Source organism: Sus scrofa, chromosome 6, assembly GCF_054392235.1.
Source record: "Sus scrofa isolate SSC_HxYL_T2T_F1_AM1 chromosome 6, Sscrofa_HxYL_maternal_Yorkshire_Landrace_v2.0, whole genome shotgun sequence".
Lineage (NCBI taxonomy): Eukaryota > Metazoa > Chordata > Mammalia > Artiodactyla > Suidae > Sus > Sus scrofa.
Window position 1 is genome coordinate 90524462 of NC_139388.1, and position 27990 is coordinate 90552451.

Sequence of the window (27990 nt, forward strand, 5' to 3'; positions counted from 1 at the left end):
ACAACTTCAATTTAAGCACCATGAAATTTTGTCAAGCAAAAATAGTCTTTATTCAAATTTAATGGAAACAGGGGTCACTATACTTTGCAAGACAGGGAAAAATAAAATTAAAAAAAATTCTTTTCTTTTTCTTTTTTTTTTAATATAAAACAATATAATCACAATACCAGAATATGGAACTCTACAGTTTATTTCCTATGGGTTACTGCAGGTATCAATTTTCCTCGACTGTGCTATTCACAACTTTGTTAAGTCCAAAAATATGAAACCAAAGTGGTAGGAAACTTAAGACTTAGCACTTTCACTAAATGGCATACATCAAAGGGCATCAATTCAAGGGCAAAAGAGTTGAACTCACCATACCTACCTATGTCATCATTCCAGCCTTAAAGCCATCCAGGTACTGAGCTCCTTGTAGCAAAGGCCAGGCCTGAGAGCCAAGGCATTTTGGATATTCTACTGTGGGCCATGAGTAAAGGGGGTTTTCAAAGAGAAGATTGTTTTCAGTCGAGCAGGAAGGCCTGGCGCCAGGAGGCTTTACGGAGAGGAAGCACTTAGATTTAACAATTGTAGACACACCATTAGGGGAGTTAAAAATGTACAGTAGTGACGTATGTTCTACTTCAATCACTTGTGCTACGGCTACCAAACATGTACAAAAGACTTCTCGGGTAGTTCCAGCTGTGGTCGTAGCCAGTTAGGACCTTGAGTGGGACCTAGATCTAGACCGGGAGGGCGATCTGGACGCAGACCTGGATCTGGACTTGGACCGAGATCGGGTTTTTGATGCGGACTTTGATCTGGAGCGTGATTCCGACGGGAGGTTTGGTTTTGATTTGGAATTGGACCTTGACCTTGACCGGGTCTTCTGAACAGTGCCGGCATCCTCATTCTCCCCTCGGCCTTCCCTCTGGCCGGACTCGGACTTGGTGCGTTCCCGCTCCTTGGAGCCTGAGCGGGACCGTGATCTGGACTGGGAGCGGTCAGTGTCTTCCTTCTTCTTTTTCTTGCTGCTGCTCGACTTGCTGTCTCGTTTGCTGCCCCGTTTTCTGCTTCTCTCGCTCTTGCTGCGGCTGCGGCTCCGGCTGCGGCTCTCCTCCCTGCTTCTCTTTCTCCCTTTCCTCTTGTCCTTGCTTTTGCTGCGGCTGCGGCTCCGGCTGCCTCCTCGGCTGCGGCTCCGGCTCCTGCGCAGGCTCTTCTCTTGACTCCGGCTCTTCTCCTTGCTCCTGCTCCTGCTCCCGCTGCCCCGCTTTTCCTCCACGCCCCTCTCCTGACTCCGGCTTCTACTTTTGCTTTTGCTTTTGTGCCTGCTAGGGCTGCGGCTTTTGGACTTGCCGGTGTTGTCGCTGTTCTGCACCTTCTCCTCGGCCTGGTCTTTGCTCTTGCTGCGGCGCTTGTCTGCACTGCGGCTGTGGCTGCGGCTGCGGCTCTTCTCCTTCTTGCTGCGGCTGCGGCTCTGGCTGCGGCTGCGGCTCTTGCTCCGGGAACGGGAACCTGACCTGAGGAGACATGGGGATGGTCAGGTCACCCTTCAGGCTACTTGTGAGGTGGAGAGACTGAAGGGATGCGTGGAGCTATGCCCCACGAGGTGAGGCCTTGGCTGGTGCCGGCCAAGGACTGCTTTCTGAACCACCACGATTCTAGCCCAGACCTGGGAAAACTGGGGTGAGAGAAGCTTGGGAACACAATCAACATCAAAGTGGGAAACGGTGCAGGCTGCCCTGTGTGAATGCCAAGAAGACATACCTGGATCGGGATCTACTCTTAGAATGACTGCTTTTGCTGCTGCCACTTCGGCTTCTGCTCTTCCGAGAATGTCTGCTTCGAGAGCGAGACCTAGAGAGAGAGAAAATTTTTTTTTTTGGTTGTACCCTGGGTATGCAGAAGTTCCAGGGTCAGGGATCAAACCCATGCCACCACTGTGAGCCAAGCCATAGCAGTGACAATGCCAGATCCTTAACGTGCTGTGCCGCAAGGGAACTGTGAGAAAATTTTTAAAAAATAATACTTGCTGACAAAACACTGGTTAGAAAGAGTCAGTTATCTTTTCAACCAAAAAATATGCATGGCACTGGCTTGGTCCAGGCATGAAATTGAAAGAGAACTCCCTTCCATGCTCTGGGCCCAGGGATCCAGTCACCTGCAAACACTTCATCTGGATGACTTACCTGAACCTTAGTGCTTCTAATCTGATCCTGAATCCACTTCCTCCCCAGAGCTGCTCTTTTTGCCGGGTTCCTTCCTTATTCCCACTGATGCCAATGTTATTTACCAGTTCCTCATCCCAGGAACCACGGCCATCCTCGACTCATCTCTCTCCCCTACTCTCTTCTGCACTGGTGGTTCACCTTTTTTTTTTTTTGCTATTTCTTGGGCTGCTCCCACGGCATATGGAGGTTCCCAGACTAGGGGTTGAATCGGAGCTGCAGCCACCGGCCTACGCCAGAGCCACAGCAACGCTGGATCCGAGCCGCGTCTGCAACCTACACCACAGCTCACGACAACGCCGGATCGTTAACCCACTGAGCAAGGGCAGGGACCAAACCCGCAACCTCAAGGTTCCTAGTCGGATTCGTTAACCACTGTGCCACGACGGGAACTCCCGTCTCCTTTTTTTGGTTGCACTTAACATACGGATATTCCCCAGCCAGGGACTGAATCTGAGTTGTAGCTTCGACCTATACACCACAGCTGCAGCAACGCCGGATCCTTAACCCACTGCGCCAGGCGAGGATTGAACCCACGCCTCCCCAGTGACCCAAGTGGCTGCAAATTCTTAACCCACTGCACCACAACAGGAACTCCTGGTGATTCTCCTCTTAATCTTCCCCAGACGCCCCTCCTCTGAGCAAGCACCACCACTCTTCCTGGTACCACAGAAGCCTCCTAACTAGCCTTCCCTCAGACACTTGTTTTTGTTTTTGGCTGCCCCTGTAGCTCAGGAAAGATCCTGGGCCAGGGACTGAACTGGCGCCTCCACAGAGACAGGCTGATCATTAACCCACTGCGCCACCGTGGGAACTCCCCTGCATACACTTTTGCCCTTCACTTATTAACTCAACTCACTGAGACCACAGAGCTGTTTTAAAAATATAGTTGACTCCTGAAAAATAAGGGTCTGGAGTGCATGCATGGGTCCACTTATACATGGGGTCTTTCCAATAAACACATACTACTAGAGTGCTCCACGCTATGTGGTTGACCGAATCTATGGGCATGGAACTATGGGTATGAAGGGCTAGAGCCCCTAACCCCCATGTTGTTCAAGCATCAACTGACATTCCTGCTTAAAAAAAAATCAAGCTTTACTAAACCAAGACTGTGGAGTCTTATCATTTCCCACCAAAAGCAACCAGGGCTCCTTGGGGAAAATGACCAATTCCAGGGAGTAGGGCAGGAAATGCAAAGATGGAACATCTCATTGCAACAGAAAGAGAGAGACCTTCAAAGATCCCTGGACTCTATGAAAAGCCTCTTGCACAAAATGTGTAATCAGTATCTCAATCACACTTCTCTAGACCCAACTTCCAACACTTAGGGGATAAAGTACAAGTTCAACAAAAACAAAGAGGAAACAAATTCCAACTGAAGAGACCCAACAAGCCCCTGCAATACATGACCGGATGGATCCTGGCCAGGAAAAAAAGACAGCTATTAAGGCTATCATGAATAACTGGGGAAATGTGAACAGAGAGTCTAGGCATTAGATGACTTTAATGTTTTAGGTTAGAAAACAGAAGTGTGGTTATCCTCATTTAAAGGGGTGAAGTTTCAATTTCTACAACTTCCCTTCAATTGCTACAGCAAAGTAAATGTATAGGGTATATCTATAAATATACTAGAGGAAGGCGAAAATGTAAACAATTTTGAAGCTGTAAGGAGGGCATATAGGTGTTCCTGAACATTCTTTCAATATTTTGTTTGAAAATGACTGCAATAAAAAATTTGGGGAAATATTTACTAAAGCATATTTACACAAAAATCAAACAAAACCAAAAGATACAGAAGCCAACCTGAAGGACTCCCAGTGACCAAAGATAGAACAATTTGAGCATACAAAATTGACTGCAATGGATTTAATGTTAAATATATAAACACCTAAGAATTTACTCAAAATGATAATTAAACAATCAACCTTGGAGTTCCCGTCATGGCTTAGTGGTTAACGAATCCGATTAGGAACCATGAGGTTGCGGGTTCGATCCCTGGCCTTGCTCAGTGGGTTAAGGATCCAGCGTTGCTGTGAGCTGTGGTGTAGGTCACAGACGTGACTTAGATCCTGTGTGGCTGTGGCGTAGGCCGGCAGCTGCAGCTCCAATTCGACCCCTAGCCTGGGAATCTCCATATGCTGCAGGTGCAGCCCTAAAAACAAACAAAAAACAACAATAAACATCATCACCACCTTTGGGGGTTGATAAAGCACATTCAATATTTTGAAAATTGGTAAATGAAGGTATCAACTTTTATTCTGCATTTCCAATAACCTATTTTAGGATAACAAGAGGGTAGAAGAGGGGAATCATCCTTTAGAGAACTATAACCCTTAAACGCACAAGGAATGAGAAAATTAGAAAAGCATTTTACAACCACTACTGAAGGTACCGGTTACCAGCAGACACTAGCACTGCTAGGTGGAATGTGGATGCAGAATTCTATAATGGACGGCTACCACTGTCAGAGTGGGATATCCAGATATCACGTAAGTGCTGCAATAGGAAGTGCAAAGCAACTGCTAAAATATTGTTTTTACTCTAAATGCCCTAAAGATCTAACTATGAGTTTGTAAGAAACATGGGGATAGGATAAAGGGAGGCGTTACAATACACATCACCAGAAAGATGCAATCTGCGAAATCTCGACAATGGAAAAATCTTTAAAACAGAGAACCGTTTCTTCAACAACTGAATGCATGGAAAATAAAGAGGGTGAAGGAGGATAAAACAATGTAAAAAGGAGAATTAAGAGACATGCGATGGGACTGCAATGATCTGGCTGGGATTCTAACATGAACAAATCAACTACAAAAGACATACATATTTGAGGCAACTGGGAAAAGCTGAATACAGATGTGTTGTTGTGATATGGCTTCATGATTTTATTTAAAAGGTAGAGATACCCAGTGAAGTATTTATAGGCAGAATGCTAAGATAGCTAGACTTGCCTTCAAACAATGCAGCAGGGGGTAGTGATGAAACAACCCTGCGAAATAAAATGTACTGAAGCTGGATGGGTGATAAGTATGAGGAGATTCAAGGTTCATTAAGGTATTCTCCATGATAAAAAGTTAAAAAACAGGAGTTCCCGTCGTGGTTCAGTGGCAATGAACCTAACTAGTATCCCTGAGGACATGTGTTCTCGATCCCTGGCCTCAGTCAGTGGGTTAAGGATCCAGTGTTGCTGTGAGCTGTGGTGTAGTCACAGACACGGCTTGGATCTGGCACTCACTGCTGTGGTGTAGACTGGCAGCTGCAGCTCTGATTCAACCCCGAGCCTGGGAACTTCCATATGCCTTGGGTACAGCCCTAGGGAAAAAAGAGAAAAAAAAAAAAAAAAAAAAAGTAAAACACAAAACAGCAAAACTTAGACTAATGACCTCCCATTGCTCCTAAACCTTTAACACAGCCTGTGGCTCAGGAGGATGTGGCCCTTCTCTGCCCCAAGCCACTCCTCTGCTTCCCTTCCCTATCCCAGGGCCTTCCAAATATGGTATTCTCTCTGCTAGAAAGGCCCTAGCCCCTCTCTCTGCCTATCACCTCCAACTCATCCTTTGGGGTTCAGCTTCTATGACACGTCCTTAAGGAAGCCTTTGTCAGCTCTCCAGATGAGCTGTGCTACACACTTTTCTTCTGACACTCTCTTACAATGGCAATTATTTGCTCAATGCCAGTCTTTTCCACCAGACTGAGTTTTTATGAGGGCATGGACCATATCTGTCCTGCCCCATATGCAGAGTAGCTGCCAAGTAAGACACAACTCTGCACTCCTTAGAGGCTGGGGCATCTAGGAGAGTAACAAGGGGCAGTGGTGCTGTGTGCCCCCAGTAATGGAATGGGCTGGGGGATGTGAGAAGAAACGTGAAAGGTCAGTGATGCCTTCGGCAGAGAGGGCACTTTACTGCCACTTGTACTCATACAAGAGTTTACGAGTTTTACGAATAAAAGTTCAGGTCGAAGTTCTGAGTCACCGAGTCCACACAGAACCACAGTACTGAGACCTCAAGAGGAGAACAAAAATGGATCATCTATGTGCTCGTTAATGAATTTGCAGCAACAGTACCTTGAGTGACTCCGGCTCCTGGAGTAGGACCGGCGTCGTCGAGAACCTGGTTTGTCTTCAACTAATCTGATTTTTCTGCCATTGACTTCAGTGCCATCCAGTTTTTCCAAAGCTCTTTTCATATCAGAGTAGGACACAAATTCAATCACCCCCTCGTTTTTGCGTCCCTTATGAGCGTCTGCATAGGTCACTTCTCCTGCCTGACGCATATAATCCTAAAGAAAAACAAAATTCCCAAATAGGTTAAGACACGTTTTGTGAAAATGTCTAACACAGTCATCAGAAGGAGAGTTTTCCTTCTCCTTTAGGAAGCGTTCCTCAGAATGAAGTCTTCTCCTAAATATTTCCAGCTACACACCTTTTACTGAGGTTCTTTAAAGCCTCAGGTACATGGTAGAGATAATAAATGCTTAACTGTTCCTTAAAATAGTTTTGTTTGAACATACATTTTTTTAGTTAACTGTAACTTGCTAAATTTTATAGTGCTAAGTTCTTTGTTTTCAGAAGTTCAAGTAACTAATGTTTAAGTCAGACCTTTTACATTTCATTATCAATCCTTATTGAAAATATGCATAGGTGTTGATAAATATCTAAGGTAAAATGTAAACAATTCGTAAATGGATTATGAAAGACAAAAAGACAACAGAACAACACTGTTGCACTCTGGCTTCCAAGTAAAATGACCGCGTGTGCTTTCACTACTCCAAGCCTCTTTCCTCATTCTCCTTGAGGATTTAATATAATCCAACAAGGAATACAATTAACATGCTAGAGAAATACTGAAGTGATCCATAAAGATGATGAGATATGATTAGTGTTTAAGAAGAAAATGAAATTTGGATAAATTTAAACTTAGGGACTTAGGTCCAATTTCCTCATGTTTCTTTATATATAATATATACTCAATAAATATTTGTGGAATGAATACATGACTATTCAAGAGCAATTCATTTTCATTATTGTTTTTTTTTCTTCGAAAGTTTTTCAAAGTTATGAACACTTGGAGTTTCCTAGTGGCTCAGCAGGTTAACGATCCAGCATTGTCACTGCCCTGGCACATGTTCAATCCCTGGCCTGGGAACTTTTGCTTTTTTTTTTTTTTTTTAAACAGGGAATTAACTTATTTTATTTATTTTTTATTTTATTTATTTTATTTTATTTTTTGCTATTTCTTGGGCTGCTCCCCCGGCATACGGAGGTTCCCAGGCTAGGGGTCTAATTGGAGCTGTAGCCGCCGGCCTACGCCAGAGCCACAGCAACCCGGGATCCAAGCCGTGTCTGCAACCTACACCACAGCTCACGGCAACGCCGGATGGAACTTTTGCATGCCACAGGTATGGTCAAAAAAGGTTACAGGAGTTCCCATTGTAGCTCAGTGATAAACCTGGCTAGTATTCATGAAGACTCGGGTTCAATCTCTGGCCTCACTCAGTGGGTTAAGGATCTGATGTTGCCCTGAGCTGTGGTGTAGGTTGCAGACATGTCTCATGATCCCACATTGCTGTGGCTGTGGTGGAGGCCGAAAGCTGCAGCTCTGATTTGATCTCTAGCCTGGGAACTTCCATATGCCACAGATGCAGCCCTAAAAAGGACAAAAAAAAAAAAAGTTACAAATGCTGCATGTATGCCATTTGGTATTATTCCTTTGTTCATTGCATTATAAAATGTTTACATGTCATAATATATATTACCTTTTTTTTTTTTTTTTTTTTTTTTGTCTTTTGTTGTTGTTGCTGTTGCTATTTCTTGGGCTGCTCCGTGGCATATGGAGGTTCCCAGGCTAGGGGTTGAATCGGAGCTGTAGCCACCGGCCTACGCCAGAGCCACAGCAACGCGGGATCCGAGCCGCGTCTGCAACCTACACCACAGCTCATGGCAACGCCGGATCGTTAACCCACTGAGCAAGGGCAGGGACCAAACCCGCAACCTCAAGGTTCCTAGTCGGATTCATTAACCACTGCGCCACGACGGGAACTCCTACATTTTTTATAACTAGTGTGTCCAGTACTTTTTCTGAGGATTTCCCAATTTGTTGGGACTTCTACGTTTCACATAGTCTTTTGTTATTATCAATAATCTAGCAATGAACACCTTCATGCAGAATTTCTCTACTGCAACTGAACTATTTGCGGGATTGAGGGTTCTGAGCAAAAGGCAAGGAGTCCATATAATTTATCATCCAAACTGGGATATACCTGAGAGTAAATGAAGATGTTATTAAGTTATGCCATGCCTGGGACTGTCCTGGGCAAGTTGAGACACATACAAACTCTGATAAAAGGGCCTGAAGAGGAGTTCCCTTGTGGTGAGGGGGTTAAGGATCCAGTGTTGTCACTGCAGCAGCTCGGGTTACCACTGTGGCAAGGGTTTGATCCCTGGCCCAGGAACTTGCACATGCTGCAGGCGTGGCCAAAAAAAAAAAAAAAAAAAAAAAAAAAGAGAGAGAGAAGTGAGACGGGAAACTCTAAATATTCTTTACATTTGTCTTCCTCAGACCATCCAGAGGTTAAGACACTGCTCAATAAGGTTTTTTCTTCCCTTTTGAGATTAAAAACCAACATTGTTCTAAAAAAAAAAAAACAAGCTGTGGTCAGTACAATGGATGGCCAGTACAGCAATGGATCTTAATTTTTGCCATCAAAACTATTTCAGAACAAATACTGAATGAAAATCAAATAAACCTTAGAAAAGAACATGGATCAGATGGTCATTTTCACCAATGAGGACCTACACTGGAAGTGGACACAAACTAATACTGCAGAAAACCCTGCCAGTTGCAATGTTTTCTATTATTAGGGAGAAACTACATTGCTATTTCTCTGTAACATTCTCTAAAGAAGAAAATTTCATAAAATTGTCCACAGTGTGCTGGGCCCATAATGTAGAGCAGTAGTGAGATTCTAACGTTTTTTTGTTTCTACAGAAGCTTTAATTGGAAGATTTCTAAATGCTTTGGGAAAGCTTTTGGGGTGTACTTGGGCCTGCGTAAAATGACCCCTTTCCCAACCTTAACTCCTACTGAACTGTACCCCGGAAGGTGAAGAGGGCCCAAACCTTTAGGTCTTGCCAGCTGCATCGACTTGACAAATTCTCCACAATAAGTCTGTATTCTGTGCGGGTAGGAGGGCCATATTTATCTCGGCCACTTCTTCTATAACCATATCCACCTTGGAAGGTTCAAATAGATGAGATTACTTTAGTGGAGGAAAAGGAAAAAAATGATACAGCACATATTCCCCTTAAATATACCATCACCCCCACCCCAAATAGCATATATGTTTTAACTCTATACCCACCCCTCAATTCTAATCTAGATTTAAAAAAAGCAATCAGCTAAACACGAATATTTAATTTAATTTACAAAGTTGTAAGTATATATATTCATTAAAATTTACATTTAAAATCAACATGCATAAATTAAAAACTATTAACAATTTAGAAGTAAGTAACCAAATTACTAAATCAGTTACTGGTGTTACTCACAGTGATTAAAGTTTTTGTGAATATTTTATACGAAAGAAAGATTTTCAGGCACCTATTTCAGTTTAATCTCATCTGTGTCTAACCCTTGGGATCCTCACCACCCAGGTCTAATGGGGAAAGGTTGCGGTCGTCACATGGCTTCCTGTTTTTGGTCGGCCAAGGGCCACAATGGTTCAAAGAGCCACGCATGGAAAGGTAACCCAAGGTCAGCAAATGGAACAGGCAGTCATCTTAGCCTCAAAGGATTCTTTTAATTAAAACATTGAGGTCTTTGTTAAATCTATGTTAAACAATTGCATTACAGAGAAAGAAAACAACAACACAAACACACATCATTAAACATATTTATAAAGTATTAAAACAAGAAATTTGTCATTAATTTAATTAAAATTAAACATTATTAAAGATGTTTATTCGCAATTTTACATTTAAAAAGATACATAATTTATAAAACAAATGGCTTAAATAGCAATACATTTCAGTGTAACATTAATTAATTAATTAAAAATTCACATTTAATAACAGAGGCATGTCACCGATACACATGCCCTTTAAATGCTTACTGCGTCCAGAACCGTAACTGCCATCTCGTCGTGGGCCGCGGGCATGCTCAACAATTACTCGCTCACCACAAAGGTCTTTGCCATTCAGTTCATAAACAGCATCATCTGCATCTCGCAGATCATCAAACTCCACAAACCCATATCTAGAAGAGAGCAAACAAAGTCCTGGTTGGCACCATTCTGACACGCAGCTTCGCTAACATTAAAGAGAAAGCAATGAGGTTCATGCTTAGCAAAGGTTAGGCGGGTTCTGCAAAACTACAGATGAGCTTTCTCTTCCCTTCAGCTGAAACCACTCTGCCTGGTGCCCACAGGCACTGCAAAAGGGCAGGGAGACTTCTCAAGGTAGATTCCTGTTTCTCTAGTGGGAGGCTGGCTGAGTATACGGAGACCACTTCTTCAGTTCCCCATGTAACTGGTGGCAACTGCAAAGACCTCCACAGGGATGCTTGGTATAAGGTGTTAAAATATGTAATTCTACAAGACTGAATATTTGCTCTTTCAAATCACATAAAAATTCATCTTTTTTTAGCTTTATTCCCAAAGTGGTATCTTAGAGAATAATTAGACCTACATTTAGGCACTGTGTCTTCTTAACTGTTAAATCATGTTTGGAATAACAAACCAGGTAAAAAGAAAATCAAAGGACCTTAACTAATCAGTGAAAGAAAAAGTTTTAAGCACCTGTTCCTCTACCTAAACAAATAAGTCACAAGTGAATTAACTATTCTAGAAACAATCAAGTGAAAAAAATGTGGAGCTACTCTCTTCCCCAAGACATTACAAATTCATTTTCATGACATTTTAGGTAGGCTGGAATTCTGTAAAATCTATATACAACTGTGCAAACTTCTTTTAAGTAGTATTGCTGGGAATTTCCCAGCAAAAAGGTTTGGTGGTTTAACATCTATCTGAAAGAAAACAACCCCACACCACAATCCAATTAATGCCTGCTGAAGTGTACAACTTACACAACTAAAATGCAAAGTAGGTTAAGATATTTTTAAGCAAGTTTAAACAAATGCCCTATTAATCATGTCATCAACCAACTTTTAGTTTGGTCTAATGTGGCTATGAAAAGTCTAGCTTTGTTAGCACTGCCTATACTTAAAAACCAAAACCATCTTGATCATGCTGGATCACAAGTTACAAGCAACATCTTTAAACAGAGCTACGTAAGACACTGAGTAGCGTTCCCCTGCGTTTAAACATACCAGAACTGGAAACAGGTTATAAGAATGGCTAGAAATTCATCCAGCCTGACCAAAATTATTCCAGTTTCTTTAGCATGTAATGCTGTACTCAACAACATGTTAAGCAAGTGAGAGAACTCAGAATTAAGGAATACCTCCTTTACTGAAGAGTTCCTTTCAAACAAGTCTCTCAAGGTGACAATGTATACAGCTAAAAATTTTGGAGGGTTCTTTATGCTGAAATATCTGTAAGTGGCATTCAAACTTTAAGAAGCACTGAATCTCAACTGCATTAAAACAGAGTAACACAGAAACATCTAGTGATTAAGGGGAAATGTTCTGTGTAACACAATTCAGGAGACACCTGGCTCAGCTTATGGGTTATGAAGTCTTTAAAACATGGTTTCATACTTCCATAAGCTAGAATTGCTAAGCAGCTTAATAAGAATGGTTTTGACCATGACTGCTATATTTGACAAAGTAATGCCTCTCCAAATCAGTAACTTACTAGTTAAAAAGTGCTTTATCATCACGAAAAATCTATAATAGAGAAAATATACTACAGCTGCCTTTTCTACAGAGTGGGTCATCAGGAAAGTCACGCTAGCATTTTCTGAGACAAAATTAAAGTGCTCATAAAAAAGATCAAATCTTTTATCTATTATTTCTAAATAGATTATAAAGTTCCTCCTGCCCCTAAAAGTACCTTCCTTTAGTTATCAAGACCCATCACAGGTCTGCTTTGCCCACCTGCCCACATGCCGAGTATAGAGGGATGAGAAAACATTCGACAAGGGCATGATGAAATGGCCTCCATGCCACTCTAAGAGTTCACACTGGTTCAGCAACATTCAATGCCCTTAACTCATCTGATGTGAAGTTAGAACAATGCTAACTCCTGAGGATTAAACAAAGAAATCACAGTGACTCCTGAGGATTAAACAAAGAAATCACAGAACACCCTGTTTTCTTCAAAATAATTAGGGTTTACAACTACTCAGGAGTCAGAGAATGCAAGACCCTAAGCCCTGCAAGTCATCTGAAACAGCCAGGCTTCTGTTAACAAGCAACGCTTGTCGGAACTTCGTGGTGGTGCTTCTCCCAGACTCGAGGATCACCCTGTGTGTGCTCTGTCTGTTTCAGGCTTACAGAGCTCACTCTGACCAACAGTCTGTTACATGGAGGCACAGTGATCTTAAATAAATAAATAAATCAGTCAGTCAATCCTCACAGAGACCAATCTCTATTCTCAGTCAGGGCTGAAGCAAGGCATGCCTTGTCAGTAATGTTCTTTTCTGAGTTCCAGGGACTAATCTGTGCTATTAGAAGAAAATGACCCTACAGTCCTTCCCTAATATTGACTTCACTTCTAAAAGGTCCCAACAAGTGGGCTGCCTAGTAGCCACATTTTGGGGATATTCTAGTCACTTATTAAACAGCTGACTTGAGATCAAACTTATTTTACAGAAAAATCTTGGCTACTACTTTGTGAAAAGCCACAAACTCTATTTGGAGCATTCTAATGTCAAAGTCCAACTCAAAGATTAAATCGGGAGCCCGACAGTCACTTCTCTCTGCCACTGACATGCTGAGGGGGCCTGGAAGATTAAACTGAATAACCTCCTATACCACAAACCATCCCAGATAGGATTCCTGTTCTCAGAGCAAGGTAAAGACCCGATCAGTGGCTGGTTGCTTCTTTCATGTCACTGTTCAACTGTTTCACAGATGAGGAAACTGAAGCCCACAGCATTCAGTAATGTGCATAAAATAGCAAAGCTGACACGCCAAGTCTGGGGCATGAGACTAAAGAACTCTAACTATTAAGACTGGAGCAGTAGGAACTGGCCTGGGTTCTATTCCTGGTAAAGTAATTCTGAAAAGTATGCATATATATTTCTTGTACGTATGTACATATGTATTTATTTGCCGCACTGGTGGCACGCGGAAGGTCCCGGGCCAGGGGATAAAACCCATGCCACGGCAGTGACAATGTCAGATCTTTATCCCGCTGTACCACCAGGGAATTCCCTAAAGAGCATTATTTAAATCATTTTATTTCTCTGGGTCCTAGATTATCCATGAAATGGGGGAGCTAGACTATCTATCTCTGAAATTTTTCCTAACATCAAAAGTATGACAGCTGTTAAAATTAGTCCCCTTCTGGCTCAATGATGGAATAATTTAAAACCAATATGGAGACACCAGAGGTATATGACAGTGACAAATGAAGAGGGATAAGTTTAATTTTTATCATTTAAATATCTTTGAAAACTAATTTCTGAGTACTTACTTCAGTTTTATTTCAATAGTTTAACTGTCTCTGAATTAAATTTAATGCCTTCAAGAAAGTAAAGCTCTCCCTGGTAACACCAATCTTTTTAAATTGATCTTAATGTCCCTTTGTGCTTTGTAGCAAAAACCATGAAACTGGGGGTTCCTGTTGTGGTGTAGCGGAAACGAATCCGACTAGGAACCATGGTTGTGGGTTTGATCCCTGGCCTTGCTCAGTGGGTTGGGGATCCTGTGTCGCTGTGAGCTGTGGTGTAGGTTGCAGACACGGCTCAGATATGGTGTTGCTGTGGCTGTGGTATAGACCAACAGCTGTAGCTCAGATTAGACCCCTAGCCTGGGAACTTTCATATGCTGTGGGTACCCCCCCCAAACCCATGAAACTAATCTCCTCTCCCCAAAAGTACTCTTTTGAATCCTTTGTCAAAGGAGGGATATAAAACATGCACATGAGGAGTTCCCATTGTGGCTCAGTGGTAATGAACCTGACCCGATGTGGATGTGGGTTCAATCCCTGGCCTCACTCAGCGGGTTAAGGATCTGGCATTGCCATGAGCTGTGCTACAGGCTGCAGACTCAGCTTGGATCTGGTGTTGCTGTGGCTGTGGTGCAGGTCAGCAGCTGCAGCTTCGATGTGACCCAGAGCCTGGGAACTTCCATAGGTTAGGGTGCAGCCCCAGAAAGAAAAAAGAAAAAAGAAAAAAATAAAACACACACATGCATGTATACACACTCTATGTGCCAACATGCATGTATTTATGTAGGCAGGTCATCTCTGGTGTGACCTGTAAATAAGCCTCACAAACACAATCCAGAAGACAAATTTTTCCGTTTTAGCTGACACCTTTCCTCTTCTGTTAAAAATGACCATCTTTCAGTAATTCTAGTATGAGAATGAAGAAATAAAGGACTTAAAGAGGAGAAATCTATGACAAAAAAATCCCTCTCAGGCAGGGACTGATTTGAAAAACAAACAAAAAGACAACCAAAACCCCACCATTGTGCCTCATCTGGTCTGGCTCCCAGACGCCATGGCTTTGCACCTTTCTCTTTAGGCCTATGTGAAAGAATAAAAAGCAGGGACTATTAAATGTAAATCTTTTTTTTTTTTTTTTTTTTGTTGTTGTTGCTATTTCTTGGGCTGCTCCGTGGCATATGGAGGTTCCCAGGCTAGGGGTTGAATCGGAGCTGTAGCCACCGGCCTACGCCAGAGCCACAGCAACGCGGGATCCGAGCCGCGTCTGCAACCTACACCACAGCTCACGGCAACGCCGGATCGTTAACCCACTGAGCAAGGGCAGGGACCGAACCCGCAACCTCATGGTTCCTAGTTGGATTCGTTAACCACTGCGCCATGACGGGAACTCCAAATGTAAATCTTTTCAATTAAAAAGAAAAAAAAAATCCTTTCTTCAATGTTTCTATGCTATTGCCTTTTCCCAACTCTTTTCCTCTGGATCACATTTAATCCTGACAAATTTAGTCGAAAAATGATGGAAGGGGAATTCCTGCCATTTTCCAAGAAAAGTGGGCACCATGATTCTTACCAAGTATAGACAGGTATCTGGACACCACAAACAAAAAGCTCTGATGAATTATGTGGGCTGTTCTAAATTTCTGTCCATTCTTATACCACAGCCAATGCTCCGGTCTTCCTTACTGATGCTGATGTACTGCTCAGGCTATCAGTGGTTAACTCTAAAATGCTACAACTGGAATGACATGTTTTTAAAACAAAGCTCTCCAAGATGTCAATTTTAGAAATGTTAATCATACTTTTTCACCCAAGAAAAACGATCATCTGAGTTTGTGCTGTTGCTGAATAGTCCTCCCCTGATCCTAGCATCTCATTCCAGTGGTCCCAAATACCACCCTGTATGTCCTACCGAAGAGGATGGGGAGTCCATCTCTCCCCTCAGATGGCTTAGGGCCATCTCTGTCTTCCAAACATCTTCACTGAACAGGAGTGAATAAGGGGTGTGCACTACCAGCTGACGGATGGGGAGGGGGGACAAGGAGCGAGGGAAAGCAAGCCTCCATGCGTGTGCCTGCTGTCGCCCGCCAACACTGCTTACCAAGGGGCACGCCTCGGATGTTCTCTCTATAAGAAAAATTTGCCCCTTTCCATAGTAGATCTCCGCTCACCTTTGTCCTAAAACTGTGCCACATGCTTTTCTCTTTGTATGTGGACATGACAGTCCTCAGCCAACCATCAGCAGGATGTGAGTTTTGTTTCCCAATGTGGTGAGCCATTCCCACATTCACTCATTTTCCTTGCAAGAACCGAACCTCTCCATGGCTGGTCAGGATTAGGGATGTTGCTGTAGCCAAGGAAAAATTTTCATCTGTTGAAGTTAACCCACGGGGTGGCTTGAACCCTGAAACTAGGGTCAACAGCACTGTACTTTAAGGGCAGAGCCCTTAAATCTACCCTGAAAGAAACGGCATTCAGTGAACAGGAATCAAACAGCTCTTTGAAAGCACTCAGTGTTGGTCCTATGCTTCAGCCAGCTTGTGTTATAAGGTGAAAAAAGGGGACATTGATAGGACAGTAATAAAAAAGAGAAATTCTTGCTGTCTGTGTAAATTGCTTGGAAAACTGCAGAAAGACATTTCTGCAGCCAGCCCTTTAGTGCTCAGGTGAGGCCAACTCAGAGAAAGCTTGTGAATGACAACAGGGTAACTGCCCCCAATTCCAAAGGTCTCCAACATTCCAGGGATGCAGTGGTCAGGCCCTCCAAGTAGAATTAACCAATGCCACATCCACTACTCTGGGTCACTGATTGTGGCTGCAATCTGACTATCCCACTAAGAGGGTTGTTTATAACCCACGACTGGGAGCTCCTACCGCATGAAGTAGGTTCCTGAGATCCTTTTATCCTGAAGAAGGAGGCTACTCTGGACATTCCGGCCTCCCTCTCTTTAGCCTCAGAGGAGGGAGGGCCATCAAGGCCACCCGTGGAAGGTGGATGACTTACCCGTGCTCACTGAGTGGCAGAGCTGGGGTGCGACTTCAGGGCTCACCAGTACCCAGTCTGGGGCTCTTTTCACGTCGGCAAACTGGCAGTTCCCGCACACCAAGAGCTCTCTGATTAGAGCTAGTGTGGATTCCTGGTCTGCAAACGTTGGCCACAGCTCAGTCTGCACTTGATCTTTCCCCACCTTCAAAGAAGAAAACCTACCTCATGATTCCTCTCTTCTGGGTTCTGACCATCTGATTCATTCCTAACAACCCGGTGACCTGTGCCTGCTGCTCTCTGCTTGCCCACTCAGTGTGCTGCCTAGTTCTATGGCATGTTCCTTCTGCTGGGCCCTCAGGGCTGCCTCTTCCTGTTTGAGCACCTTACTTCATCCTAGAATATGGCTATTTTTACTCAGTGAACTTGTCTCTTTACATGTAGCAAGGAAAAGTCAGTGGCTATATATATTGTTCTTTTGCTCAGAGGCCTATATTGACTCCTGAAGATCTTTCTTGATACCATTCTCTAAACCTGGAACGCCTTGATTACACAAGGCGAATCATAGCAACGGTCTTCCACAGACTTGAGAGTTCTTTCATGAAGTATCAGAAACTTGCCTGACTCCAAGCATTTTAGCACTGTTTCTAGTATTAGCACTTCTATTCCACCTGATGTTTTAAATGGAAATGTTTTGGTGACCTTTCAAGCCTTGTTCTTTTTACTTTATGCTTATCTTCTCATTTGATTATGAGCTCTTTAATATTAACAGATGCTAATATTTACCACAGTACCTGGCACACAGTAAGTAAATTTACCTATAACATTTCATTCATTCCTCATATCTATTGAAGAATGTACTCCTACTCCCATCTTACAATAAGAAAAATGAAGCTGGGAGAGGCTAGGCAACTTGCTTGTAGTCAAGGAGCTCCTGAGTGGTGTAGCTGGATTAGAATCCAGGTCCATTTGACTCTAAGACCCAAGCTCTAAACCACAAGGTCACAGTGCCTTTGTAAAAACAGGTGTTTTTTCTCTCCCATAGTCCTGAGCATAAATCTTTCATTCAACAACGCTGCTGCTTGACTTGATAATCTAACCTCAAATAAGCCAGGCTGTATTAACATTTTTTTGATAACAGTGGGGTAAATTCTCCAGAGGAAAAAAGAAATTGATCTCGGGGCAGGTGAAACACCTCTAAGCTTGGGATATGTGACAATCAGGTTACTTTCACTCTTGTCTTTTGGTTCCCATTAGCCAGTGTCAGCCATCTGGTCCTTCCGAAAACATGTGTGGGTTCAGAACATAACAGACTAGAAGAATAGAGGAAAAATAAGATTATTCTGTGCAATCCCCATTCTGGAGGCCCCATATCACCCCCTGGAACCTGTTTTTGGTTTTAAGGCTCAGCAAAAATTAGACCAGCATAGAGATGATGGAAAGTTGGGCCTAGAGGTAGTAGGTGTGAATGGATATTGAGAGTATTTATGTATTTAAGAATGCACTCAATTAGTTCTATAAGGAATGGTGACTGGGACCAAAAAATATAAGCATGAATGACGTGGGGGAAAAAAATGGGACCAGAAATCAAAGAATACTGTAAGGTTTATACACTTCCAACGACACAAAGATTACAACAGCAACCAAAAAAGTACTTTGCAGATGACAGACATCTATAATCTGATTTAATTCCAAACTACTGTTAACAAACTACTCTAGCCCAGCAGGACTCTTTCAAGTTCCTTTATAATAACATTCACAACTCTGAGGTTTACTGATAATCTCACAGATGAAGAAACAAAGACTTAGAGCAGTGAGTAACTTGCCAAGGCTACCCAACGCCTGGGACTCTTCAAACCTAGATCCTAACCCAAGATCAACACTTGATCACCGTGTTCTACTTGTCTCCACACCAGTGGAAAGAAGTGGTCCCTAGAGCAAACAGTTGAGAAACACAAGCTTTAACACAAAAAATCAGTTACAGCAAACGATGTGCTGTGGAAGATAAACACCTACATGAATATTATCTTATGAGGAATATTAAATGGCAAGAAATGCCATTTCTGCATCTGATGTGTACAAAGACTAGGAAGTTGTGAACATCTTCTAAGCTACTAACTTGTGGAACCAAACCTATACATCGATTATCAAAATTTTAACACTAATCTAGGAAAATAAAGATAATAAATCATTACCAAAATACCAGCCCATCTCTGAAGGAACAGTCACATATTGGAGGAAAAGAAAACAGAAATAATTCTAAAAATTGCAGTGATAATACAAAATTCCCCCAGTAAACAGGGGGAGAGGAATTTGTAACCAAATTCAAATCTAGTCTTACTTTGTAATTGTTCAGTGCGCCTACCTGCCATTTTGTTTCAACTATCCAAAACTATTTCAAAAATGAACTAAGCCACTTCACTTTTTACTATGTTGCTACCATATTTCTACCCTATAAAATGGGACTACCCTGAGAAAGTAACATACTTGGAAAGAGTTTGCCGATCATCTATCACAACTGTTTAATAACCCTTTTGTCATAATGAAATGCATTATTGTGACTTTGTAAAGTCAACATGGGTGTTTGCCTTAAAGGGGGGTGAACACAATCACACCTGCATCCATTTCAATTTTCTGACACTTATCAACACTAAGGGTAAATGGAATTAAAAAGGTTTCACAAGAAAAAGGTCAACTATTCCCTGATGACACACTAAAGTTCAAGACTTAATCACAAATTAAAAGCAATTAAAAACTCAACAGATGAAAGTCATATTACTAATTTAGAATAAAACTTGGAAAATCAGAATGTTATTTGTAATTAAAAAAATAAAGGTGTGTACACTCGGCAGCCAACACAACCTCATTCCACACCAAAGCTACACACAAAACCAATTTGTACTTACCTCTAAAATGACAGTACAAATTGGGTGACAGGTGTTAAAGCCTCTTAGAGGTTATGTCTTTTGGGAACATCTTGGATGTTTCCATGTCCTCCCTGCCTCCAAGGTCCCTGGCCTGCAATAAGTTTCTTTCTCTCTTCGGTTAAAGATTCCACTCCCCATGTTATTTCTTGGGAATACCTTTTCCTTGAAATCTGTCATTCACTTAATATTTTAATGGATGTTTCGAATTCCTTAAACATTAATTGATCAATAGCTTCATTTCATCCACATGAAATAACTTTTCTCAAAGTCAGTGCTTCTGGTCTGTGGTTCATGACCCCCAACCCAAGCCTCCTGCTCTCCTCTTTCACTTCTGATGGCTGAATTCAAACCTCCCTTCTCCAGCTTCCCCTTCTCTCTAGGTCTCGGAAGTCTCTGTTTGTGAAGGGCCCCATACAGGCACAAGATGTGGTTGGAGGCCCTCACAGCGGGATAACAAGTGCCCTGTAAGTGCTTCTTCAGGTATTGTGTGCAGTTCCAGGACCTCTAGACTTTCATCTCAACACACAGGAAAGTCACGTAGGGTGTTTCCTCAAAATACTGGTGTGCAAATCCAGAGCACGATCCATCCCTCACCTTCAGGATACTCCAAGACAAGACAGCCCTAGCAATGACAACAGGACAGAGACTGTTCACAGCACTTACTGGCACAAACCCTACCCTGGTCAGCCATCACGAAGCCAACACCACCTTTCAGCTCTTCAAAGCGTAGCCTGAGGAGGAGAATCACTAGTGGTCTGTCTAGGGCCAACATCCACCTGTTTCACTTTTAGCAGTAATTTGTCAGCTTGCTGGAAGCCTCTGCAGAGAGACTAGGGAATGAACAGGCCGTGGAACCTGAACTATCTTCTCATCTGGAAGGAAACAGTATGAGAGTGGCTTTAACTACACTGCCTACACCACATCTGCTATGTGAACAAGAAGGATCTTCAACTTCCAAAGCTGATCCAGCCATTCAATCCCCTGTGCCTCAGTTTCCCAGTCACTACAAACTAGAGACAATATCTGTTTGTTTTTAAATTTCAGTGTTTGCTTACAAATTTATAAATACCACCCCCAACAGTACTCTCTTGGATGCCTGAAGCACTTTCCTTCTGAGGAGATCAAAATACAATTTTCTGTTGAGGTTACTCCGAAGTATCCCCAAATACTGGGAACCCAAACCACATTTTATCTAGTCCACATCCTGTGCCTACCTTTTAAGAAGGGAAAAATACTTCATTCATTTGATACCTTAATGAAGAAGGGAGGAGCAAGCTACTCAACTGAGGAACAGAGATTTAAAATGACTTGGCCAAATAATAACAGGTGATGTTTATTCTTTTTTTTTTTTTTTTTTTTTTTTTTGCCTTTTAGGCCCACACCTGCGGCATATGGAGGTTCCCAGGCTAGGGGTCGAATCGGAGCTACAGCTGCCTGCCTATGCCTGTACTATGCCACACAGGATCCGAACCTCATCTTCGACCTACACCACAGCTCATGGCAATGCTGGATCCTTAACCCACTGAGCAAGGCCAGGGATTGAACCCACAACCCCATGGTTCCTAGTTGGATTCGTTAACCACCGAGCCATGACGGGGACTCCATGCTCACAGTTTCTTATTTAAGAAAAAGTTCTTGGTTAAAACACCTGAAACCATTTTCACCTGCTAAATTAGCAAAGATTTTAAACAATATGGCTGCTCAAGGCTGGTGAGGCTGCCATGATGGGCACGCTCACACACTGCTGGTACAAATGTAACAGGCACTGCTTTGCTTGACAGGTAGAGCACTGAGAGCTTTGCTTTGTTCATTCCCGCTGTGACAGAGGAGTTTTACTTCACAGAATCTGTCCTTAAGGAATGATTAAAAAAATGAAACAGAAGCTTTATGCACATGATATCCATCATGAGATTATACACAACAGTAAGAATTTATTTAACTTTATTTTTTAGGGCCACATTTGCGGAACATGCAAGTTCCCAGGCTAGGGGTTGAATCAGAGCTGCAGTTGCCAACCTACACCACAGCCACAGCAATGAGGGATCCGAGCCACATCTGTGACCTACACCACAGTTCATAGCAATGCTGGATCCCTGACCCACCGAGCGAGACCAGGGATTGAACCCACATCCTCATGGATAGTAGTTGGGTTCATTACCACTGAGCCACAACAAGAACTTCCAGAACAGTAAGAATTTAGAGACACCTAGGAAGAATGGTTGGGTAAATCATGACACAGCCATAAAATGGATTTATGTAGCCATTAAATGATGTTTATGAGAAAGATTTTAATGTAACAGAAAAAATGTGAGAAAAACTAAGTAGAAAAAGTGGGACATAAAATTGCACTGAAGACCCTGTTAAAAGGATTCTTTTTTTTTTTTTTTTTTGTCTTTTTGTCTTTTCCAGGGCCGCTCCTGCAGCCTATGGAGGTTCCCAGGCTAGGGGTCTAATGGGAGCTGTAGCTGCCAGCCTACGTCAGAACCACAGCAAAGTGGGATCCAAGCCATGTCTGCAACCTACACCACAGCTCACGGCAACACCGGATCCTTAACCCACTGAGCAAGGCCAGGGATCGAACCTGAAACCTCATGGTTCCTAGTTGGATTCATTAACCACTGAGCCACGACGGAAACTCCCTTATGTTAAAAGGATTCTTAATGCTACTTCTTTTCTACTTTATGATTTTGGTACTGTCTAAATTATCTATGATGGGATTTCCCATTGTGGCTCAGTGGGTTAAGAACCTGATTAGTCTCCATGAAGAGGCAGGTTCAATCCCTGGCCTCACTCACTGGGTTAAGGAACCCGTACTGCTGGGTGTAGGTTGCAGATGTGGTCAGATCTGGCGTGGCTGTGCTGTAGGCTGGCAGCTACACCTCTGATTTTACCCCTAGCCTGAGAATGTCCATATGCTGCAGGTGTGGCCTTAAAGAGGAAAAAAAAAAAACTACAATGAACCTGTATTTGTTTCTAATCTGTCAAAAAGTTATTTTTTTAAAAAAAGTTCTTGAATCTGTTATGCTCGGTATACTAAATGGATAAGGCCTAAAAGGCTGCAAGTTAACTTCTTCATATATATATTTCAGACATTCTAAATAAAAATGTCACAATATTTAAAAATTATGATAAAAGGTAGCTTAAAATTCAGAAAAAAAGGAACTCTTAAATACATACAGCAGGAGAAAATATAAATAAATACTATTTGTTTAGAGAGCCATGGAAACCAAAAGGTAGCAAAAGTTAAAAATGTGTAGTTGGCTCTCCGTATTCACAGGTTCTGCAATTGTGAATCACTACATGCTATGCTAGTTCAATCAATGGGTGTGGAGGGATGACTATGGGACTTGAGCATCTGTAGATTGGGTACCCACAGTGGGTCCTGGAAACAATCCCACGCACATCCTGAGGGATGACTGTATACACTTTGATTCCAAAAGTCCATTTTCTGGAATTTGCCCTAAGATTTACATAAAGGGTATTCGCCATAGTGCTATATCTGTAAAACAGTGGGAAACCATACAATGGAAATGTCTTGAAATATGGTTTTACTTACGTACATTACATAGTATGTACATGTGGGAATACTATGTAGCCCTTAAGAATTAGACTGTAGAACACTTAATGACAAAGAAGAGGATTAGGTTGTTAGGTGGAAATAGGTTACAAAATATAATGTGAACTATGAATTCAAGTTCGCAAAAAATACACAATAAATATGTACTTTTTTTTTTTTTTTTTTTTTAAGGCCTGCACCTGCGGCATATGGAGGTTCCCAGGCTAGGGGTCTAATTGGAGCTACAGCTGCTGGCCTATGCCACAGCCACAGCAATGCCATATCCGAGCCAAGTCTGCGACCTACATCACAGCTCACAGCTACCCCAGATCCTTAACCCGCTGAGTGAGGCCAGGAATCAAACCTGCAACCTCATGGTTCCTAGTTGGATTCATTTCTGCTGTGCCACGACGGGAACTCCCGTAAAATTTTTATAATCAGAAATAAATATGTGCTATTTTTAAAATGTTACAGAAATTAAGAATGGTCCTTAAAAAAAAAAAAAAAAAAAAAAGAATGGTCCTTTAATAATAATCCAACAATTCAATTAACCAGAAACCAATAACCTGGAAGACTACTTATATTTTCCTTTGAAAGACAAGGAAAAAAAAAAATGTTCTCATCAAGGATTCAGTCAAAAGAGAAAATCTTGTGTAGGTTCTGGGGTTGGCAGTGATTCATTCCAGTATCTGAGGCCTAACAATGCCCTACGGTGCTCAAGGACAAACAGAACAACACATCACTCACTGAAAATCTTAGCTTGTTTAAAAAATTAAGTAAGATATCTTCTACTGGAAGGGATTTTAAGCAAAGGGTGAAAACAAAAAACATCAGGTAATACTTAGATATCAAATCCATTACATAGATGAGAACATCCTTGAAAATTCTCACTGTTCACAATTCCACTGTAATATGAAACACAGGTTTTGGAAAGTTATAGCCAAGTTTCCCTGGAGAGTTTAAACTCTTACAATTAACCAACTAAAACCAAAAACCAAAAAAACCTCTCAGTGGTTTGGGGGTTTATCTGTCTAGCTACTAGCCAAACAAAATAAACTTAGGACATGATACGTTTCACTCATTAACTAAAACATGGAAAAATTAAAATATGAAGATCTATGACCAAAACCACAATATTCTGTTGCCACAATTCTCTGGTGGCAAGAGAAAGCATTGCATTAAAAAACCATGCACACGTCAGAGGAAAAAAGTGATTTACTTAATAAAAAGGAAAGCTCATGGAGTTCACAAAAAAACAAAGACAGCAAAAGTTATTATAGAGTTGGAGGGCTATTAAGTCTTTGCTTCCTTGACCCCTGCGGCCCCATGCCAGCTCTTGCTGGAGTGAGTTAGTGTGGTAGATAGGAATGTATGAGATCGAGATCTGAAGGGGATCTGGACTTGTCTATATTTGGTCTTGGGAGATTTACATCATGTTTGTAGTCCCAAACTGAACCATCTTTCTAGGAATTCTCTAAAAGATAAACTAGATTACGGTTTTCCGGTACAATAAAAGCAGGTAATGAACTCCTGTATACACCTCCCTTTTCCTAATCCCAAAAAAAGGCCCATAGAATGTTCTTCTGGATACTAATCTCCTTTGGAGAGTGCATTTGCTCCCTCATTGGGTCAACTTTCTATTATACCACTGATTCATGCCTATTTAATTCTGAACCTCACCCACAAGCCTTCAGCTCAACATATCTGTCTATTGATACATCTCACCTCTACAAATCTGAACTCTTCAGCAATTCTTCAAAGCCCCAACCATCCAAAATCTGCTTCTGAGTTTCAATTGCTAATAATTGCGAACCAGATATGTTAAAAATGCTCAAGGGGCCATCCTTCATAAGTTTCCAGGACTATAAGCTTATACATGCTAAATTATGCCATCCTTTCAGCCTCCTCTGCACTTCTGTCATCTCATACAGTCCACTCTTGCTTGAAATACATCTATACCATTGGTCCCTTGTTCAAAAGTCATCTTCCTCTTCAATAATGTCTGAATGCTGCTAGGAGGTGCACCTGTTTTGGTGACTGTCACACCTGCCTTCAAATCCCTAAAATGCCTTCCCATTCCTTATTCTCTTGACTTTCAATCACAGATTTCATGCATATCATGGTTTAGCAGCAGAACTGTAAAAATGAATCACTTCCCCAAGAGACCCACGTATTCAGGGTCCTGGAAGGATTGGTCCTTCCTCTTACATCACCATTTCTCAGGTTGCTCAATTACTCCCTCCAGAGCATCTGAACTCCTATCCATAATTTTGAATGTTTAGTGTAAAATCTTAAAAGTTACTTCTGATTTATGTTGTTCAGCTTCTAGGTCATTCATGAGACTCAATCCAAGCTGGACTGTTTTATTGTTTCTCAAAATTGTTCCTTATTCGACCATCACCAGTTATGACATACACTATTCCCAGACACTTCGCTTCAAGCCCCAGTCAAACTGTACTTCAAAGCCCATTTCAAACAAATCTTTTCAAACAAACTATTCTAAGTTCCACTTACTGAGTTTACACTGAGGGCAAGAATTTCTTAATTTAAAGTGTGTGTTATAAGCACTTAATTTACACAAGAGCAGAACTGTTTTTCTGCCTCCTCCCCAATTCATTTAGCACAATAGCAGGCACATTCGTTAGCAACACAGATGATCCATTAATTACTTTTCCCATTAACATCAACAATCATTTCCTAAGTAACCTTAGAAAACAGACTTCAATCATTACCTGAGGAACCTTAGAAAACAGACTTCACCAAATATGCTTCACACTATTAAACACTCAACAAGCTAAGATGTGTCTCCTTATGATCATGGTCAAATCCCTTTGATTATAGCTACCATTTACAGCAATGAGCCAAATGCTTTACAATTATTACCTCTAATCTTCCTTTTCCTTGTGGATGAGGAAACTCAGAATCAGAGAAATAACTGGCCCACAGATAGTAAGTGGTGAAGCTAAGATTTGACCCAGGCCTGCCTGATTTCAAAACCTAAGCTTTCCTTACCAAATTTAATTATCCCGACAACTTAATTGGGCTCTAAAGAAAATCTGTAAGTTTAAACTCCATTCTCGATCATTCAGATATATGATACATATCACAATAACAACCTCCGGCCCACTTTATCTAGTATAAGAACTGAAACAAGTAATTTCCGTACAAAACAAGTAATTTCCGAAGACTTCTACTCTAAAAGAAATCAGTATTCATAATAAACACTTGATGACACTTTCCTTAGCAAGAAGGTGATTCTGCCTAACAATTAATTTGAAATAACTTTTTAAACCTAGGCAACAGTTTGAGTATACTGTAGCTTCCAGTTTTTTTCAAATGTGCAACTCAGGTATTTTTCTTAACTTCTCAAATGTTAGTTGCTAGCATTACATTGGGAGTAAACTGTACCCATAACAAACTTGTTGCAAAGCAGGTCTTAAAAAAAAAAAAAAAAAAAAGCCAGAGTTCCTCTTAACACCCAAGGTTTAGTACACTAAAATGTCCCCCTTACTCCTTTTATTTTTGTATATCCATGCCTTTGTATACCCGCTAACATTTTCTGGTTCTCACAGTTTCCCCTTGTTGATTATCTTCTCCAGGCCTGACTCCTAATCTGTTTTCCCAGAAACTTGTAGCCCCTGTGGGCCCTGCTCTACCAAAGTCAATTAGGAATACAAGCAACAGAACACACCCGGATAGGTAGCAAGTTAGCAGTTTCAAGCTGTAAGTCTCCGTTTACATCAACTAGTTAACTAGTTACCGGGGCCATTATTCTCTAACAAATTCTACAAAGACAAAGCAATTTTTTTGCCAAGTTAGAGAACGGAAACCACAGCATGGAAACTTCGTACGCAGTCTTAAAGATAGCATGCTAAGACTCTAATTTATCCTTGTAGAGGGAACGGTGAAGGCTTTCGGCACCACACACGCCGATACTTTCGAAACTGTCACTAGACTACTCAAACCAGAGTCTCCCGCTCAAAAAAGTGTAGCACAGGGCAAGTCTAAAAAGGGTGTCCCTTCAGAGCTCCCGTCCCTGGGAGAAATGCGCTGTGATCATCTGATCCATTAAACTGGGTAAGAAATGAAAAGGGAGCAGGAAATCTGTTTATTTCCAGCAGCCCTTAGAGCGGGAAAGGTCTGTCTCTACCGGAGATCGACCAGGCCCTGGGAAGGAAAAAGCCAGGCCTCCCCAGCTGTCCTGGAGCTGTGCCCTCCCGCCCGGAGTCCCAATCCCACTCGGGTTTTCCTTTTCCCCGTCCCACTCAGAGCCTCACCATCGCTCCCATTATCCCTCCACCACCCCCACCCGCGCAGGCGCAGTGGGAACCGGGGCCTACCCGCGCCCCCGAGGCGCCGCGACTATGGCGGAGCGGGAGCAGGCCGGTAGGCGCTCTGCGCGGGGTAGGCGTCCCTCTCCCGTCACCGAGGCCTCCCCGCCACCGCCAGGGTCCCATCCCCACCCAGCCAGCCCCTCCTCCGCCCTCCTCACCCGTTCTTCAGATCCACCTCTAGGATCTTCCCGTAGCCCTTAAAGAAGCGCTCCACATCGCGCTCCCGGGCCTGATAGCTCAGGCGGCCGATGTACACCCGCGGCATCCCGGCAACTGCGGCGGCGGCTTGGCCCGGCCCCAGCCCCTTAGGCGGCGGCCGGCGAAGCGAGAGCGCGGCGACGGCGGCGGCAACGGGCGGGCGGCGGGACGGACGCAGCCGAACCCGGCGACGTACGCGAGCACGCAGCTC

At 42.5% G+C, this 27990-nt stretch overlaps 1 protein-coding gene across 16 annotated transcripts; it reads right to left on the bottom strand.

Annotated features, from left to right (window-relative positions):
• Window positions 1-26: 26 nt before the first annotated feature.
• On the bottom strand, window positions 27-27990 carry SRSF4 (serine and arginine rich splicing factor 4). 16 transcript variants are annotated; one of them, XM_084958753.1, is made up of 9 exons: window positions 27740-27990; window positions 16786-16923; window positions 15953-16128; window positions 10323-10465; window positions 9858-10006; window positions 9331-9443; window positions 6277-6491; window positions 1747-1836; window positions 27-1499 (listed from the first exon to the last, which is right to left on the bottom strand). In XM_084958753.1, exons 5-9 carry the CDS (start codon window positions 9946-9948, stop codon window positions 698-700), a joined length of 1311 nt encoding a protein of 436 aa, XP_084814879.1. In that variant the 5' UTR covers window positions 9949-10006; window positions 10323-10465; window positions 15953-16128; window positions 16786-16923; window positions 27740-27990; the 3' UTR covers window positions 27-697.